The sequence below is a fragment of the Cydia pomonella genome, chromosome 1, assembly GCF_033807575.1.
Source record: "Cydia pomonella isolate Wapato2018A chromosome 1, ilCydPomo1, whole genome shotgun sequence".
In the NCBI taxonomy this organism is placed as follows: domain Eukaryota; kingdom Metazoa; phylum Arthropoda; class Insecta; order Lepidoptera; family Tortricidae; genus Cydia; species Cydia pomonella.
In genome coordinates, this window is record NC_084703.1 from 15,825,524 (window position 1) to 15,844,731 (window position 19,208).

The 19,208-nt window shown below is 39.0% G+C and overlaps 1 protein-coding gene across 1 annotated transcript in view; it reads left to right on the forward strand.

The window, feature by feature from the left end:
- The first annotated feature begins 56 nt into the window (after positions 1-56).
- LOC133516635 (uncharacterized) overlaps positions 57-19,208 on the forward strand; it is a 56,500-nt gene continuing 37,348 nt past the window's right edge. Inside the window, exons 1-3 of the mRNA XM_061849653.1 lie at positions 57-560; positions 8,742-9,484; positions 9,985-10,101. Of these exons, the coding sequence (XP_061705637.1) occupies positions 507-560; positions 8,742-9,484; positions 9,985-10,101 (914 nt within the window). The 5' untranslated portion in view covers positions 57-506. The remainder of the gene's footprint in view (positions 561-8,741; positions 9,485-9,984; positions 10,102-19,208) is intronic.

The following is a 19,208-nucleotide window of genomic DNA, read 5'->3' on the forward strand; positions in this document are numbered from 1 at the left end:
TGGAAGAAAACCATCCATAGACAGAGTACACATGTTTTTTTTTATTTTCTTTCTTGAACCTTGCAGTGGTAAAAGTAATAACAGACGGGCGTACTGGAATGTGACTTTTGTACTGTCCAAGGCCTCTTTGATCGAGTGGAAGGTGGTTCGGCGTACGTACGTTAAGGATGCAGCTATGAGTGAAAGCGAAAAGAGACAAGCTGACCGGGCCAAGATCGCGGTTCAGCATTGCCGTCTATGAGTACTTTAAAATTGTACTACTTCTATCTTCTTCTATTCATTACGTTTGTACAACTTCGCCTTAAATTGTCTATGATTCATTTGACATTGACAGTTCATGCCCCCTCCTATTTTCTCCTTCCTTCAATTTCCCACCATCTTATTCGTCACCGTCAGTCAGTTCTGATAAGTGTCCGTTAGTACGTGGTTGTGTACATCTATAAATAGTTTCAGATTTGCAGTTTTTAAACATCCTGATTACCCAAAACAAAAGCGGAGTTTATATCATGTGGCCGCCGGTCAGCGAGCTTCTAATGCCGTTGCCGTCTACTACAACCGAGGTAACATAGTAAATAGTTTTACTTTAAAGCTACCTTCTGAAATCTCGACGAATTGGTATAGATGTACAAGATCATTTTTACGTTATAGAATAATGTTACGTAATTGTAAGTGGAATTAGGCTCCTGGTGAGCTATAAAACAATGAAATCCTCTTCACGTGGTTATTACGTAAGAAAAATTATGTAAGGATCAAGCTTAGGGATGATTTAATCGAGCCGGCGGCATCGAATGACCGTTAGTGACCGTTTGAAAACTGTGGGTAGTATCGTTTTCAAATTATTTTGGTGAACTTGTTAACCGATTGTATTTAATTAAGAAAATGTATTGTCAAGAATAAAGTTTAACTATGGCAGATCGGCGAGGCCGGCTCCACCGCGACGAAAAGCGGCGTGCGAGTCGTGCCGTAAACATGGTGTTGGTGTAAACATAAATAATCGGTAGGCGCCTAGCGCAACTAGTGAGCGAACTTGAAATAAACACCCAAATAAATATAATTGCGTAATTAGTGCATTATGTAACATATATTTTTTCCTATCGTAATATATTGATACGAGTAAAGGAATAATTATATGATATGGTGGTGGTGTAATATGTTGGTCTTTGCAAATGGAGTAAATATTTTATTTTCAATTTTAAGTTTGAAGTTTTCAATTTTAATATGTAAAAGGAACTACTTGCCTAATGGCTGACAAAATGTTAATAATGTCCTCAAATGTACTAATCAGAATAGATAGAATTAGAAGCAGACCAAGGTAAGTTGGCAGCGATCTTGACAGCCCAGACAGTGCAAGTGTTATTTTAAACATCAAGCTTCTAAATTATATGTTTACTTAACACTTGCACAGACTGGGCTATCAAAATCTTCTAGGCATCTCTAGTTTTCATTATTCAAATATGGAATTATGTTGAAGATTATTTCCTGGCACCTATTAAATATTATAGGGACATTCAAGAAATGCAACCCTGGGCTTGTAGTATGAAGGTATATTATCATAGAATTAATGATTATAATTAATGACTTATGATAATAATTACTATTAATTTATAAGTACTGTTGTGCTAACAGTACTTTCGAATTGTATCCTGTTTGTGTTTTATTAAATACAGATAACAGAAAAAGCATAACCTTCATATTGGTAAGTGTTTATTCGATTACCACTGTATTTATTTACTGCTCTGTATTCTATTCTATTTTCGCTAACAAGTACATGTCTTGTGTAGGAATAAAATTACACAGTAGCAGATTTAGGGGGTAGGGAAGGCAAGGCTAAACCCTAAACAAAGCATCTGAGTCCTTTCATGAAAAAATTTAGACATACCCACAGAGGAGCTATGAGCTCCCCTCTCCATGATTCAAGCCCCTCTCAACCCAAACTCCTGGATATGCCCCTGAAATAATGTGCAGAACTCAACAAATAACCTGTAAGTATCGGTTAGCTTCCTTTAGATACTGATATTTTACTGTTGGAGGGCTATGAAGGATCCGGCCTTCTACAAGTACCTTAAAGCCCAGTTCACAACAGATGCGTAGGTATTCAGCACAGCATTCTCACAGAGTCGTGCTGCATAGATAGGTACCTACACATCAGGTCTGGCCTGGCCGGACTTATATGAATGCCATAGCTAAATGTAACAGAATCAGCCAAGAATCAACTGTACACAGTGACAATTTACTGACCTACTTATACTTTGTACTTAACTTTTCAATATGTACAAGTTTTTGAGCGGGCAAGCTGTAAGAATTGATATTTGACAGCTATGAATTGACCCTTAAGGTACAAGTGGGAACCCGACCTTAGACAGCAGCAGCAGAGGACGTGTCGCTGCGAAACGACTGTTTTTAGTAGGCATTTCAATAGTGACTTCTTGTCGCTAACTACAAATGTTATTTCATTACTTTGCCTAATCCAAGTATACAACTCATATTAACTGACTTTTAGAAAGGACATAGGTATTTTTGTGTAGGTATGACCTATTTATTATTAAAGTAATACAATAGCTACGCTAAATAACACTCCTAAATAATGCTGTCGATCGATGTAGATTCTGAGAAAACAAGGGTAGGTACACTCAGCAGCAAAAGTAGTTAAACGGGTGAAGTGTTCAAATTGATCCCATCTGCTCTTTATTGTTAAGAAAATAAGAGTCGTGTTCCCTCACGAATCAGGGTTGACGCTGCAAGTTTATAATGCTGAATGCTGTGCAAAGAACGTGGCCCCTGTAATTGTTTAAGGGTTGCTGTAATGACAGTACCTAATAATATTCGTGTAAATTACTTATCGAAAATAGACGGCTAGCACGATTACCCGTCAAGTCTAAAGCCCATAATCAGCATATCTCGGTAAACCTGCTTAGGCCATAGTATAACTATGAGGTAGGTACCTCATTGTTCCTCACCTATCTAAAGTAATTTATTCAGCTGCTTGTAAGTTTTTATGCTCGTCTATATGTAAAATCAGCAAAACTATTAGCTTAACACTTCTGCATGCATGTTTTTATCGAGTACTAAGCTAATCGTTTTGCTGTCTGTAGCTATTATTCTACATCAACACAGTCAGGCTACCCGGCAGTCCGCCGGTTGTTCAAAGGTATTATTACAACGATATTCTTGTAAACAGCTTTACATAGCTACCCACAAGCCTAAATTAATAATTACGTGTACTTGTTATTGTCAACACGTTATTGCCCAGTTGCACAAACATTCATATTGTTTAGACATACGTATGATATGTAAGGTAATAGGTTCTACACCTAACTACGATTAGACATATGTATATAAATAAAAGCAATCGATTACTGGCTTATGCTAAGCAAAATTTGTCATATCTTATCTTAAACGTATATTTTTGTTTTCCGATGTATTGGAATTAACTCCAGCTTATTCAATATGATATGACAATACTTCAAAATCCTTTTAAGCAAGAGTTTGTAATTTTTTTAGCTCCGACTATATTTTCTACTAACGTGTTCAAACTCAACGAATGCATCATCAATCTCACAAGGCTCCGTCACACAGGCGCGTTTTGTAAGCGGGGCACGCCTTGTGACCGGCGTTACGCTCACGGCCCGCCAGCACCGCGCTCAAAACCCGCCCGCACCCATCTCTTTCGAGAAACAATTATTACCAGGGGGGAGAAACTGCAGCTTGCTGGCATTCTTGGCTCCGTTCGGCTCAGCATTGCTCAGAGTAATTATTAGGGTTGGCACAACTTAACGTCCCTTTGCTTGCACAACCACAGATTTTGACTACCCTAAATAGCCGAAGGGATAGTGCCATACAGTAAATAGAGACAGCTTGATTTGTCCCTGAATCGCTGTCAAACTTCGGTTTTGCAGGAAGTTTCTTTTGTATACGATAGTACTACTACTTATTCTGTGTAATTAACAGCTTTCTTTGAAACCTTTCGATAATTTCTAAAGACCTCCACCATCGAATGCTGTACCGAGCAATAGTTAGCACATTTCAATAGTCGACAGTGTCGACACCTACCAATAGTTGGTACTTGGTGGAGTTGATGGTACCTAGTTACCTACCAATATTCAACATCTACCAATAGAACCAATAGTCGGCAACTACCAATACTTGATACATACCAATAGTCGACAGCTACCAAAAGTTGGCACCTACTCAATAGTCAAAATTTAATTGTCGACCTATATTCTCCCACCCAATTTTTAAACAATATCTACATTTTTGTATTTTTTATTAGTTAAGTAAATCATATAAAACTCCATTTTGTTTTACGACGTTTATGAGCTTTTAAACGTCTATGGTGATGCTTTTCAATTCCAACGTTCACTAATCGAGTGACCACTCGCAAACTGCCCCGCTCACGCTCCGTTATCAGAACGCGCCTCTGTGACGGAGACTTAATTTACGAAATCTAAGCTAAAGGTATCCGAAATTTCAAGTCAATAGAAAACTGGAATTTAGGTCAAATTTAACTAGAACAGATTAAACAACTTATAAAATATAGCTTATAAAATAAATACGTCTAGAATAAGTACCTAATTCTAGCTCTAGTACAGTATCTTTCACAACGTAGTGCGCAAAAGATTCTAAAATAAGAATCTTACGTGTTAACCACAAGAATTAATATGAACTGCATTTCTTCTGCATCTCAAATCAACACTAATATTACGAGATTTTCATATCATTTATTGGATTATAGAGAAACAATCGTAGGATTTCAGTATTAGGTTAATGCATTGCCAATGTATAAGGTTAGACTGGTTAAAGTAGGTACACAGGTATATGTGTGTAACAAACCAGTACCTTAATTATTTTCATTTGAGTTTCGTTCATATTAGGCAAACGAGTCCCGGGTTCTGCTGTGACGTAGTGTGAACTTGAGGTTAAAATTTAAGCCATTTAGACACATTAAGTACACCAAGTATACTAATACGGACGGACCCGGGTACGTCCTTAAACTACGTCCAAAAAGAGAGGTATGGGCATTGTGAATGTCATCTCGCTTTGTGTGGTAGGGCACAGCCAGTGGATGTCATTCCAGATCTAGAGCAGAGCCCAACTGGAGAAGTACCTCCACCTTACAGAAAACAGCAGCCAAATAACACTAGACCCTACTCATAGTGTTGTGTTCCTGCCGGTGAGTAAGGTTGCCAGAGCTCAACGAGGGGTTTTTAGGGTCGGCAACGCGCATGTAACTCCTCTGGAGTTGCAGGCGTACATAGGCTACGGAGACTGCTTACCATCAGGCGGGCCGTATGCTTGTTTGCCACCGACGTAGTATCAAAAAAAAAAACACTAATATCTTTTTTAAAATAGAATTATTTACCTTAAAATGTAAATGGTATTTATTATACAGTACAACTTTGAAGTATTTTATATAATAAATGTGATCTTTACTTGAGGTTCATTCAACTACTTAACATTTGTATAGCATGAACTGAAAAGAAAGCAGGAAGAAACGGGAACAAAACTGCTAGGTGGAGTTTAATTATTACTGGTGTGTTTATCGATTCACAATAATTATAAGATTAACGATTGTTTGTATAGATCCATTAATAAGGGTTGGCGACACCGACTGGTTTATACTAAATTGACAATAATTTCATAGCTTCTGCTCCAGTACTCTCTAACTAAACGAATGCAAAGTTATGATCTAGCTTCTATTTGTTTGAAACGTTATTTGATTGCGGGGGCTGCTTCTAGCTGTTTTGTAGAAAAAAAAAAATTAGCAGTTTGAGAATTGATTTGTACACGGAAGAGATTTTGTACATCTTCCGCCGATATGATGGATAAAAATTTTATATCCTACTATACAAGTGATATAACAAGATAATGGTAACCTGATGCTGTAGCTCAACCTGGAATCCGCGAAAAACGGATTGACCGATGTAGTTGCAGTTTTCTGTAACCGATATGTGATGGGTACTTATATAGTAATACCGATTATTATATACATAGGTGTTTTTAGATGATATCCTGGGGTGTGACTTATGAGATTTTATTTTGACTAATAATATAAAGACTATTGTGCACAAAATATTTTGTATTAATTGCAACGGGATTTTTAAATTAATTTTAATTTTTCTTTGCGAGTTTAACCACTAAATGCAAGATTGGGGTGAATTGCAATAAAATATATGGACGGATGCGTGACATGCGCGAAAAAGTTAGCATTACCGCTATTTGTCGTCAAGTTTGTCTTTTAATTAGCTAATACGTATAAAATTACCTTGTTTTGTTGTAGCTTATTAATTTTATTATGATATTCATGTAGATAAAGCAGTTTATATGTAACTGTACATATTTAAGCATTAAGTAGCAATCACATAAACGACTATTTTGGACTGTTGCTATGGCTTAAAATATTCGTGCTCAATGTTATCTAAGATTCTCATAGTTCTAAATGGCCCCACGGAGCTGTATAATGTGATCAGATAGCACGTTGTGCGTGTGAATTTGTATTGCATATGTAATATTCGCGACTTACAACAGATAGAAGGGTTACTCAGTAATCGTACGTAGGTAGAGCAGTGCAACCGAGGTACAGGCATACAGAGTCAGTGTGCCAGTAGGTCGCGTTATATAACGCGCCGCTTACTCGCGCTTTGCGTAAGACCATTGCGAGCAACCAACCCCAGACGATGACTGTGTTCAATGGCGTATTTTATGTAAGCGCTTAGTTGACGTATGTGCAAGCGAACGCCGTCGGATAGCGGCTTCAACTGACGAGAGCAAAGTTTCTAGCAGTATTCTTATTGGAACGGGGTCAAGTGCATCGCTTATCGCGCTCAGGTTGCGAATAACTTACAATATCAAACAGGCTGTAGATCAGAAAATGTATGTCCGTGAAATGTTGTACATTTACATATAAATACTAAATTTAATACTTATTATTGCCAAACTTTTACCAGCTGTTATTACATAAAAAATAAGCCTCATCACGTATATAGCACACACCGACTTAATTAAACGTTAATATTACTTACAAGTACAAAATATAAATACTATAAATGCGAGTGTTATTATTTGTTTATCTAGTCTATATGTATGTTACCAACTCCAGCTTTAACCGCCGATCCGATTTATAGGAAAGGGTCTAGCAGGCTAAGGAAGGAGAAGTGGCACCTGTGACATAAATCGGATTTTTATGTCATTTGTTGGCTATCTTACAATATAGAAACACCTTAACTTTCAGCCCCCTATCTTGAACCGTCCGTCACCGAGATAATGTCAAAAACGGCTTTTTTGGACACATTTTTCAAAGTCGTTTTTCTCCTGAATTATATGTATAAGGTAGAGCAATCAAACCAAATCATAGCTACAAAGAACGCTTTCGTTGACATTTAAAAAAAAGTATGTTGCACCAATAATATTAAATTGATTTTTCGCTTGGTAGTAGCTAATACTATTTGCAGTCTATGTGATTTTTTCCATAGGTGTACCTTTACAAATACTTGTTGAGAAGAGATGTCAAAAAAATCTCTGGCATTTTAATCATTATCTTTTCAGGGAATTAAATATTTAAAAGAATCTGACTTATACTCCTACTCATTATTTGTAGCTATGATTTGGTTTGATTGCTCTACCTTATATAGTTCAGGAGAAAAACGGCTTTGAAAAATGTGTCCATAAAATGACGTTTTTGACATTATATCGGTGACGGTTCAAGATAGGGGGTTAAAAGTTAAGGTGTTTCTATATTATAAGATAGTCATCAAATGACATTATAAAAATCCAATATTCGTCACAGGGGCCACTTCTCCTTCCTTAGCCTGCTAGACCCTTTGTATAAAGATAGTTTTGTGTCAGGAGGAAGGATACTTTCATCTCATAATTAATCTTTCCTCGCTGATTACAGGCGAGGCGGAAGTTGGTTTAAAATATGTCCATCTCATATCGAGCCCTTACATGGGTGTCTACTAATTTATTTTTATATAAACATACGAGCGCGTTGAGCAATCATCAGTGTGTGTCAATAAAATACGATTCGATGCCGTTAATGTATTATTCAACAGAATAATAGAGGTGCAGTTAGCTAAGGTCGCTCCAGAAAATCAATAGTGCGGAGTTGAAATGCGGCCGGGCTTCTTGAGCAAAATGAGTAGCTGACTATCGTCGAAAGTCGAAGCAACAAGTTGGGACACACGTGGCTATCATAACTAGAGATTGGCGGAATATTCGGTACTCTGCAAGGTTTCCAATATTCATGTTCGGCCGAATTATTCGGTTAAAGTTTCGAATATTCGGCATTTTTATTTTATGTTTGTCTTGTTGCACTGTAAAATGTAAGCTCCTACAGAACGTTTTAATAACCTACTCTATTCTATCAGGTTATATGTTTTCCCGGTGTCATCCAAATACACAATGAGACATGTTGAATTCATAGGACGTATTGATTATTTGGAGTCTTGTAAATTTATTTGCGAGTCCCTTGCCTTTTGACCTGTTGTTGTTTCTAGGAAATGGCCTTGGAAGGGATTCATCTTTAGCTGCTAATGTAACTGAAGCGTTCGCAAGTGGTTTATTAGATTAATGCAGATAAACAGAATAATTAGGCCATACATTGGTTCGGCAGGGTCTGAATCGCACATTCGGCCGAATATTCGTGTTCGGCAAACTCCATATTCGACCCATCTCTAATTCTCCTTAAGGCAGTATTTGGAGTATGTAATCAAGTTCAAAAGTATAGTCGGTTGTATTATTTTCAGGTCACACAGAATGAAAACCAACCAGAGCTGCAAGGCAGCTCACAAACTGTCGATTGTCGTACAAGAGACAGGCTTAGTATTAGGCGTTCCTTGCGTCGGGTAGCTCGCACTGAACCGTTGTACAGGAGAGCGAACGACGTCAGACAACAACCCTACACGATCAGCGGCACTCAGCGGCACAGCGATCCGGCTGCTACGGCCACGGCGGACCAGGACCAGACTTTACAATTAGGAATAACTATTGACGATATTCAAGCTGCAGGAATTCTTATGTTATTTTCCAAAAGCCATACAATTCAAGGTGGTGAATTAAGCTCGCATCAAGAGGATCCCGTTAATCCTACAACACAAAGCGCAATGTTGTCAAATAACAGTTCAGCGTCGCTTAACGTCTGCATAGCTCCGACAAATTGGTTGCAAACATTAAGAAGGCAACCGCGGCAGAGACTGTTGCGGGTTCTTCGTAATTTATCGATACCACCATTTGATTTGACGCGCGAGGTACGAGTTTGGAAAAGCGACGTGAACAACCACTTGATGATGTCGTGCATGATGGTGACGCACGTGGTGCCGAGCGTGCCGGTACCGCTAGTTCTGCAGCAGGCGATGCACGTAGCGGGTCAGCTAGTGAACCTCGCGTACCTTAAGAAGATGCCCAAGGAGCAGGACATCTGCTGCGCGGACTGCGGCGCGCTGCCCGCGCTGCCGGTCACCGGCCAGTGCGGACACACCCGCTGTATACAGTGAGCATATCTTCCTATGTTTTTTTATCTAAATCGCGCCTTGTCTGTTGTATAATTCGCAAAACTATTGAAAAGAATGCTTACTTATTTAAAAATAGGGGATACAATTAAACTTTTTTTCTATTGATATTTTACGTTTCACATTTAAGTCCTTGCTAAAATCAAAGGAGATTGAATCATCTTTACTATACATAGGTATTCAAATGGAAACGCACATTTTCGCTAGCAGTCACGATTGCATCGCACGGTGCTGCCGTTTAAATATTTAATATAATCTCTGTATGGTTCAATCACAAAAGCTGGCGCAAATTTTATATGACACTTTTGAAGGTTCAGTACAAATCTCGCGCCAGTTCTTCTAATAGAGATATAATAGTAGATGCGTCCTGACAACAGCCGGCTGGTGTGAATCGTAAAATAGATGAGAATGTAACCGTTACTCTTGTACTGCATTGTTATTAGAAATCGTCAACACCTGTTTGATGTAGAGTTATTCGTAGATGCATCAAAAGCAATTCGTCGTGTACGTGCGGCGAGCCGGCACCGGCCGAGCTGCACGTCGACACCTGCGTCCAGCACCTCATCGGCAAAATACTATCGAACAAACAACCGTCCAGGTGAGTACCTTTGAGGCTATTATGTTATGTTATGGAAGCGGTTTATTTTTTGCTTTGCAGTAGCCAATTGCTAATGAGGCCTAAGAGTAAAACGCAGAACTCGCAGAAGATCATGTTATGTACTGACGCAGTTTCCAAATACGTTAACATTGTATTTTATTGTAGCACGGGCGATTTTTCCGCAACTCGATGACTAGCGCCTATTTTGCGTCATAGTGATACATTGTATTTACAATTTTTCTTTACGGCCTACGGAAATGATAAAAGGAAGGATCATGATTGTAGCAGTTTAGAGTTAGACCAATCGTTTCACTTGATTATGATAGCACACGCAGTACCAGTGTTATTTATACGTCATAATTTCATAGAAGTTTGACGTCTAAAATAACACTTGCGCTGCGTGTGCTATCAAAATCGTTGGAGACTTGTCTTTGTCTGGATCTATCTATATATGTATGTATAAATATGAGCGTGTATGTATGTATAAATATGCCCAAAACTACTAGATCTAGAAAGTTGAAAATTGCACACCAAGTTACATTTTTACCCCCTTATTCATAAACGTCTACTAAAGTTGACAAGCCGCTAATAATCGTTTGTCCCTTTCCATCATACCAATACATCGAAAAGGGACAAACGATTATTAGCGGCTTGTCAACTTTAGTAGATGTTTATGAATAAGGGGGTTAAGAGCCCTTAATCCTTGGAGCGTTCTCCGATTTCACGAAATAACGCTCGATAGATGGCGTTGGCGCTCGGTACGCGAGCGCCGGCAACGCGACGCACGTTTCAATGCAGACTAGAATAATCTTGATAGTTTTCAATATAATTTCAAGCAACATTAATTTTAGTGTCATATGATATCATATGGGCACTCTTTATTTTATTGTATATGCACAGTAGTTTTTTTTTTATGTACACTACTACTAAGTGTACAGACTACAGAGTGTACTATAACCCTTGCTCTTTATTCTGTCTCTTTCACACCAATGGAAAATGAAGAAGTTACTAAATGACTGCAGGTATAAATAAAGTATATTAGTGCGATAGAGAGACAGATAGTGTTTCGTTGTCGTATCGTAAACGATTGGCATGTTGGCCACACACTTGCTTAGTGCCTAGCCAAAATACCAATCGTTTGCGTATATTAGTGCGATAGAGAGAGAGTAGTGTTTCGTTGTCGTATCGTAAACGATTGGCATGTTGGCTACGCACCCATGATACCTAGCCAAGAAGCCAATCGATTGCGCATATTAGTGCGATAGAGAGACAGATAGTGTTTCCTTGTCGTATCGTAAACGTTTGGCATGTTGGCTACGCACCCATGCTGCCCAGCCAAGATGCCAATCGTTTGTGCATATTAGTACGAGAGAGAGACAGATAGTGTTTCGTTGTCGTATCGATTGGCATGGTGGCTACGCACCCATGCTGCGTAGTCAAGATGCCAATCGTTTGCGCACATTAGTGCTATAGAGTTTCAGTGTTATTTGAAATCACGTTAGGGTTTGTATTATTATTTTTGACCCGAATGAAGTCCATCCAGGTTCTTATGATGGAGTCAGGAGTTGGTCACCAGAACTCCTAATCTACTCATTATAATTCCATCGTGCTTGGGCTCAAAAGATTTGCCCTGACGAACACCATCGATCTAGGTGAGGTCCAGGGTCTCATGACGGAGTCAGGAGTTGGTCACCAGAACTCCCCAGAACTCCTAATCTACTCATCATAACTCCATCGAGTTTGGGCTCAATAGATTTACCCTGATGAGCACCATCAATCTAGATGAAGTCCAGGGTCTCATGATGGAGTCAGGAGTAGGTCACTAGAACTCCTAATCTACTCATTATAATTCCATCGTATTCGAGCTCAATAGATTTGCCCTGACGAGTACCATCGATCTAAATGAAGTCCAGGGTCTCATGATGGAGTCAGGAGTTGGTCACCAGAACTCCTAATCTACTCATTATAATTCCATCGTGTTTGGGCTCAAAAGATTTGCCCTGACGAGTACCATCGATCTAGATGAAGTCCAGGGTCTCATGATGGAGTCAGGAGTTGGTCACCATAATTCCTAATCTACTCATCATAACTCCATCGTGTTTGGGCTCAAAAGATTTGCCCTGACGAGTACCATCGATCTACATGAAGTCCAGGGTCTCATGATGGAGTCAGGAGTTGGTCACCAGAACTCCTAATCTACTCATTATAATTCCATCGTGTTTGGGCTCAAAAAATTTGCCCTGACGAGTACCATCGATCTAGATGAAGTCCAGGGTCTCATGATGGAGTCAGGAGTTGGTCACCATAATTCCTAATCTACTCATCATAACTCCATCGTGTTTGGGCTCAATAGATTTGCCCTCACGAGCACCATCAATCTAGATGATGTTCAGGGTCTCATGATGGAGTCAGGAGTTGGTCACTAGAACTCCTAATCTACTCATTATAATTCCATCGTGTTTGGGCTCAAAAGATTTGCCCTGACGAGTACCATCGATCTAGATGAAGTCCAGGGTCTCATGATGGAGTCAGGAGTTGGTCACCATAATTCCTAATCTACTCATCATAACTCCATCGTGTTTGGGCTCAATAGATTTGCCCTCACGAGCACCATCAATCTAGATGATGTTCAGGGTCTCATGATGGAGTCAGGAGTTGGTCACTAGAACTCCTAATCTACTCATTATAATTCCATCGTGTTTGGGCTCAAAAGATTTGCCCTGGCGAGTACCATCGATCTAGATGAAGTCCAGGGTCTCATGATGGAGTCAGGAGTTGGTCAACAGAACTCGTAATCTCTTTATCATAACTCCATCGTGTTTGGGCTCAATAGATTTACTCCGACAAGCACCATCAAATTACCATTATGATGAATAGATTAGGAGTTCTGGTGACCAACTACTGAGTCCATCATGAGACCCTCGACTTAATCTAGATCGATGGTACTCGTGTAGGGCAAATCTTTTGAGCCCAAACACGATGAATTTATGATGAATAGACTAGGAGTTCTGGTGATCAACTCCTGAGTCCATCATGAGACCCTGGACCTGATCTAGATTGATGGTGCTCGTCAGGGCAACTCTATTGAGCCCATACACGATGGAGTTATGATGAGTAGATTAGGAGTTCTGGTGACCAACTCCTGACTCCATCATGAGACCCTGGACCTCATCTAGATCGATGGTGCTCGTCAGGGCAAATCTTTTGAGCCCAAACACGTTGGAATTATAATGAGTAGATTAGGAGTTCTAGTGACCAACTTCTGACTCCATCATGAGACCCTGGACTTTATCTAGATTGATGATGCTCGTCAGGGCAAATCTATTGAGCCCAAACACGATGAGGTTATGATGAGTAGTTTAGGAGTTCTGGTGACCAACTCCTGACTCCATCATGAGACCCTGGACCTCATCTAGATCGATGGTGTTCATCAGGGCAAATCTATTGAGCCCAAACACGATGGAGTTATGATGAGTAGATTAGGAGTTCTGGTGACCAACTCCTGACTCCATCATGAGACCCTGGACCCCATCTAGATCGATGGTGCTCATCAGGGCAAATCTTTTGAGCCCAAACACGTTGGAATTATAATGAGTAGATTAGGAGTTCTAGTGACCAACTCCTGACTCCATCATGAGACCCTGGACTTTATCTAGATTGATGATGCTCGTCAGGGCAAATCTATTGAGCCCGAACACGATGAGGTTATGATGAGTAGATTAGGAGTTCTGGTGACCAACTCCTGACTCCATCATGAGACCCTGGGCCTCATCTAGATCGATGGTGTTCATCAGGGCAAATCTATTGAGCCCAAACACGATGGAGTTATGATGAGTAGATTAGGAGTTCTGGTAACCAGCTCCTGACTCCATCATGAGACCCTGGACCTCATCTAGATTGATGGTGCTCGTCAGGGCAACTCTATTGAACCCAAACACGATGGAGTTATGATGAGTAGATTAGGAGTTCTGGTGACCAGCTCCTGACTCCATCATGAGACCCTGGACCTCATCTAGATTGAAGGTGCTCGTCAGAGCAACTCTATTGAGCCCAAACACGATGGAGTTATGATGAGTAGAGTAGGAGTTCTGGTGACCAACTCCTGACTCCATCATGAGACCCTGGACCTCATCTAGATCGATGGTGCTCATCAGGGCAAATCTTTTGAGCCCAAACACGTTGGAATTATAATGAGTAGATTAGGAGTTCTAGTGACCAACTCCTGACTCCATCATGAGACCCTGGACTTTATCTAGATTGATGATGCTCGTCAGGGCAAATCTATTGAGCCCGAACACGATGAGGTTATGATGAGTAGTTTAGGAGTTCTGGTGACCAACTCCTGACTCCATCATGAGACCCTGGGCCTCATCTAGATCGATGGTGTTCATCAGGGCAAATCTATTGAGCCCAAACACGATGGAGTTATGATGAGTAGATTAGGAGTTCTGGTGACCAGCTCCTGACTCCATCATGAGACCCTGGACCTCATCTAGATTGATGGTGCTCGTCAGGGCAACTCTATTGAACCCAAACACGATGGAGTTATGATGAGTAGATTAGGAGTTCTGGTGACCAGCTCCTGACTCCATCATGAGACCCTGGACCTCATCTAGATTGAAGGTGCTCATCAGGGCAACTCTGTTGAGCCCAAACACGATGGAATTATAATGAGTAGATTAGGAGTTCTAGTGACCAACTCCTGACTCCATCATGAGACCCTGGACCTCATCTAGATCGATGGTGTTCGTCAGGGCAAATCTTTTGAGCCCAAACACGATGGGATTATAATAAGTAGATTAGGAGTTCTGGTGACCAACTCCTGACTCCATCATGAGAACTTTGACTTCATCCGGGTCAAAAATAATAATGCAAACCCTAACGTAATTTCAAGTGAAAATGCGTTTTTCAGAAAATCGCAGCCAAATAACACTAGACCTTACTCATAGTGTTGTGTTCCTGCCGGTGAGTAAGGTTGCCAGAGCTCAACGAGGGGCGGGAGGGGGTTAGGGTCGGCAACGCGTATGTAACTCCTCTGGAGTTGCAGGCGTACATATGCGGGCCGTATCCTTGTTTGCCACCGACTTAGTATTAAAAAAAAGTAACACTGAAAATCCATCAATAAGCGAGTCTGTTAGGCATACTGTAAAAAATGAACTTTTATTAAGATTTTCTAATCGCAGTATATAGCACTTCTCGGAACTCTGTAGCTGATTACGATCGCAACGAATGCCTGACAATCGAGCACAGGTCCGTCCTCTAAGCGCGCTCCGCGCGGACTGAGAGCGGGGCGTCGCTGCTGGGTGATTTATACGTGTTTTAAAAAAATATAAATTTACGGCAATGTAGGTCCCATAGTTACGATTTTTTTTTTTATAGGTTAACATAAAGTTACAGTTTGCTATAATATTATTTTTAAAGCAAAATATGCGTACAATTTGCGGAAATAAAATATAATAAAACCCTGTTTTCGCCAAAAAAATGAAGAAAACTCGGAAGGTATTTTATCAGTTTTTTCAAATGAATCTTCGATTGTTAATCATTCCAGCCCCTCGTACGAGATATGTTGAATCAAATTGTAGTCATTCATGTACCAAATGATTCTTGTTTATAGCAAAATTGAGAACCGAAACGCCACATCTCACTGCAAAATTTGGAAAAGACTCCCAAAAAACCTCATTAAAAAAGAGGTTTAAAAGAGAAAATGAAAATTTGAACTGTTGGAGCCCCTAGTTTAGGAAACGATTATTTAAGTACGTTATCAGTTTTTGAATAAATACTAATAGTTACGTCGTAATCTTGAATGAAAAAGGAAGCATTTTACAAAATACGCTCGTCTGTAGGAATAAGGACTCTTAATGTGTACAAGAAATAAGAAGCGGTTCTGAAAAATTCGAGTCCTGGGGGTTAAAAAGGGGATGAAAGTTTCTATGGGGTTCAAATTTTATTTTAATCTAGGAATATGAAATTTTTTACCAAGGTATTTTATTGAAAGACGAAAACTAATTTCAGCGTTTATAGAAATTCGTCCCCTAAGGTGGTGGAAAGGGAGTTGAAAGTTTGTATGGAGATTCAATATTTTTTTAGTGCGGGACTTGAATCTTTATAGGCAAATAAGTGCGAGTTCGTTTAATTCGCGCACCGAGGCTTCCGTACAAACTTTGAATTATCTCGTATAACTATAAAGGTGAAAGACTTTATCAGAAGTAGGTACCTAGATATACTCAGTATAATTGTGTAAAGCGTCATCTATCGGCAAATTGTCTAATTAATTTACGCGATGTGCACGTATGGGTTTGCGAGGAGAATTCTCTATCATGTGAACCGATTACAAAAATTGTTCTTTTATTTGAAAAAAGTACACGGTGCTCACGAGGAACCCGAAAGATTTTAACCACGTACTTCAGAGGCCAACTTTTTTTTGTTTTTTTTTTTTTCAAATTTTGAACGTATTTGTACATAAAAAGTTAATGTTATGGTAAAACTGGCACTGAAAATAATTATTACGATTTTTTTTGTAAAAACTAGTCCTTGCAAAGGTTACTTGTCACTTTTTGACACTGTCAGGATATTTAGACTACGCCCCATAAAGGCGCGATCAAAAAGGCGTTTTGCACTAAGTTAAATAAATAAATAGTAAATAAATAAATAAATATTATAGGACATTATTACACAAATTGACTAAGTCCCACAGTAAGCTCAATAAGGCTTGTGTTGAGGGTACTTAGACAACGATATATATAATTTATAAATACTGAAATACATAGAATTCACCCATGACTCAGGAACAAATATCCATGCTCATCACACGAATAAATGCCCTTACCAGGATTTGAACCCGGGACCATCAGCTTCGTAGGCAGGGTCACTACCCACTAGGCCAAACCGGTCGGTTTTTTACATTGGTATTAACTCTGAAACTAGGCGAAATCCAGAAAAGTTTATATGACATTTTAGTCTCTAAATGTGATCAGTAATACACTGTCAAAATCTTTCGGTTTCCTCATGTAGCACCGTGTATTTGATGTAATGTCATAGAAATTTCAAGTATAATAAACACACGTAAAGTTCGTTAAATTGCAGACAGTGTTTGGAAATGTTTATTGTTAATTTTTAAAAAAGTCACGAAGATAGGTATGATTATATTTTTCCTGTAAAATTTATAGTAATGTTAATATTGTTAAAAATTTTATAATTTTTCTTCGGTAAACTTCGGAGATAAGGGGGGACTCGCGCACCTTACGCAAAAACGGCATATAAAATCACGTCCGTTGTATGGGAACACCTCTTAAATATTTATTTTATTCTATTTTTAGTGTTTGTTGTTATAGCGGCAACATAAATACATCACCTGGAAATATTTAACTGTCTAGGTTTCTATCACGGTTCATGATATACAGACTGCTGACAGACAGACAGGCGGACAGTGGAGCCTTAGTAATAGAATCTCGTTCTTGCCCTGTGATTTAAACGTTTTTATTTGTTTTGACTTGAATCTTTGTATAAAGGCAAATTATTAGAGTAGAAAAAAAAGGAATTTCAGCGTTTTTAAAAATTCTTCCCCTAAAAGGGATAAATAGGAATAGAAAGTTTGAATCAATTACAAATGTTTTAAAACTTTTTAGAATGACATAATATAAGATCACAAAAAAATTAAAAAACGTTATTGAAAAATCAACCCCTGAGGAGGTTAAGTGGTACGATTTTATTTTTAACCTAGGAACTTGAATTTTGATATTAGGGCATATTAAAACAGACGAAAACTGATAAAACCGTTTGTTTTTTAAGTCTTCCCCTACGTTGATGAAAAAAGGGTTGAAAGTTTGCATCTATAACGAAAATATTAGTAAATAGTGATATTGAAATGTCGTAAAATGACACAATAATAGAAAACAAGTGATTTTAGCGTGTTTAGAAATGTATTCCCTAAGGGAGTTAAAATGGCTTTAATTGTTGGTGAAAAAAGGGTTTAACGTTTGCATCGGGAGCGATTGAAATTCTTCTAAGGGGGTTGAAAAGGATTATATCGGGAACATTTTTTATTTACTTAGGGGCTTGATACTTCGTATGTTGTGACAGACAAACGCATGTGGCGTTGTATAACTATTAACAAATGATTAACCATCCCTACTATCTTTTGCTGCATAATGTTCTACGTTCATGTAGGATATACACCTACCGACATACAGATTCACGCATATGAAGTCGCGGGCAACGGCTAGTCTGGTACATCTTGAGAAAGCCTGCATGCCTCGGAGAAGATTCAAAGGTGTATGTCCTCAAGTCTCTAACCCACACAGGGCCGGCGCGGAGACTATATAATCCACAAATTCATGAGATGACGACTGCCCAGCATTACGACGTACTGGCTAAATTTGCCAAGTAATTATTCACGATATGTTCAGAAGATCTTATCGTATTTTTTAATCACCTACTTCTATTTTTAAATCAGCACACAATTCACACAAGCCCTTACATTATATCTACAGAGTATATAACTTTATTAGATTACATTTTTGGTCGAGTGTATCGCGAATTTACTTTATCATTAATTTTAGGACCTCTTTTGTTTTTGAAAGACTTATCGATAAGCCCACACCTTAAGGTGAAGCTGAAAAAACATCGTCCAATTTACGTGTACTGGGAATAGGTAAAGTCGGACCAAGCTAAGTCTACATGGCATTTGTATTGACAAAGTATGGGAATACCATGATAAATGTCAAATTTCTATGAACCCCCACAGGTTATACGGATTATAACCTTGAAACATTTTTTACAGGTTTAGTTTTACTATTTAGTTGACGATATAAATATATTATACCCATGCCAAATTGCACCTTCACGTTTTCCTAGTGGAATATACGGAACCATAACAAACTATGAGCAAATAAATATACACCAATCAGGGCACGGCTTGATTTTAGTGCGAACCAGGTGCGAACAGAGTTTTGACTATAACGGACACGAGGAAACCATTCTAGGTTTAATAGACCAAATAAACCTGGCTTGATGCGTTGTAAAACAATCACCATACCTTGCAAGGTAACGTGTTTATATTAAACACTCGATTGTACGTATATAATTTCTGATTCTTTCACATTATATTA